At 62.6% G+C, this 583-nt stretch overlaps 1 protein-coding gene across 1 annotated transcript in view; it reads left to right on the top strand.

Annotated features, from left to right (window-relative positions):
• Nucleotides 1-405, top strand: part of SLC50A1 (solute carrier family 50 (sugar efflux transporter), member 1) — a gene marked incomplete at its 3' end in the record, with an annotated part of 744 nt that extends 339 nt beyond the window's left edge. Inside the window, exons 3-4 of the mRNA XM_009082189.1 lie at nucleotides 44-205; nucleotides 286-405. Of these exons, the coding sequence (XP_009080437.1) occupies nucleotides 44-205; nucleotides 286-405 (282 nt within the window). The remainder of the gene's footprint in view (nucleotides 1-43; nucleotides 206-285) is intronic.
• Nucleotides 406-583: the final 178 nt, after the last annotated feature.

Genomic DNA, 583 nt, shown 5'->3' on the forward strand with positions numbered 1-583 from the left:
GGGCACGGGGAGACCCTCGCCCTGACCGTCCCCACGTCCCCAGCGCCCTGTGCTGCTTCGGTGCTTGCTGCTCCTGGCCGTGCTGGTCGCTGGCCTCAGCTACTTCACCCTCCTGGTTGGCGACATGGGGACGCGCCTGGCACGCCTGGGGCTCTTCTGCAGCACCTTCACCATCACCATGTACCTCTCACCGCTGGCTGACCTGGTGTGTGGGGCTGGGGGGCAGCTGGAGAGGCTGTGGTGGTGCTGCCCAGCCTGGGCCCAGCCTGATGTTTGCTCCTGCAGGCCAAGCTTGTCCGGAGCAAGTCGACGCGGTGCCTGTCCTGGCCCCTGACTGTCGCCACCTTCGTGGCCTCCAGCAGTTGGACACTCTATGGCCTGCAGCTCCACGACCTCTACATCATGGTGGGTTGGGGTGGTGGGTAACCAAGGGATGCTATCTGGTCCCATCCCATCCCGTTCTGTGCCCATCCCATCCCACCTCATCCTGCCCCATCCAGATGCATATCAGGTCACTGAAGAGTGTGGGGCCAATTCTGACCTAACCTGATTGGCACTGCTGTTATACTGGTGTTGGATTAGA

This window comes from Acanthisitta chloris, unplaced genomic scaffold, assembly GCF_000695815.1.
Source record: "Acanthisitta chloris isolate BGI_N310 unplaced genomic scaffold, ASM69581v1 scaffold29969, whole genome shotgun sequence".
In the NCBI taxonomy this organism is placed as follows: domain Eukaryota; kingdom Metazoa; phylum Chordata; class Aves; order Passeriformes; family Acanthisittidae; genus Acanthisitta; species Acanthisitta chloris.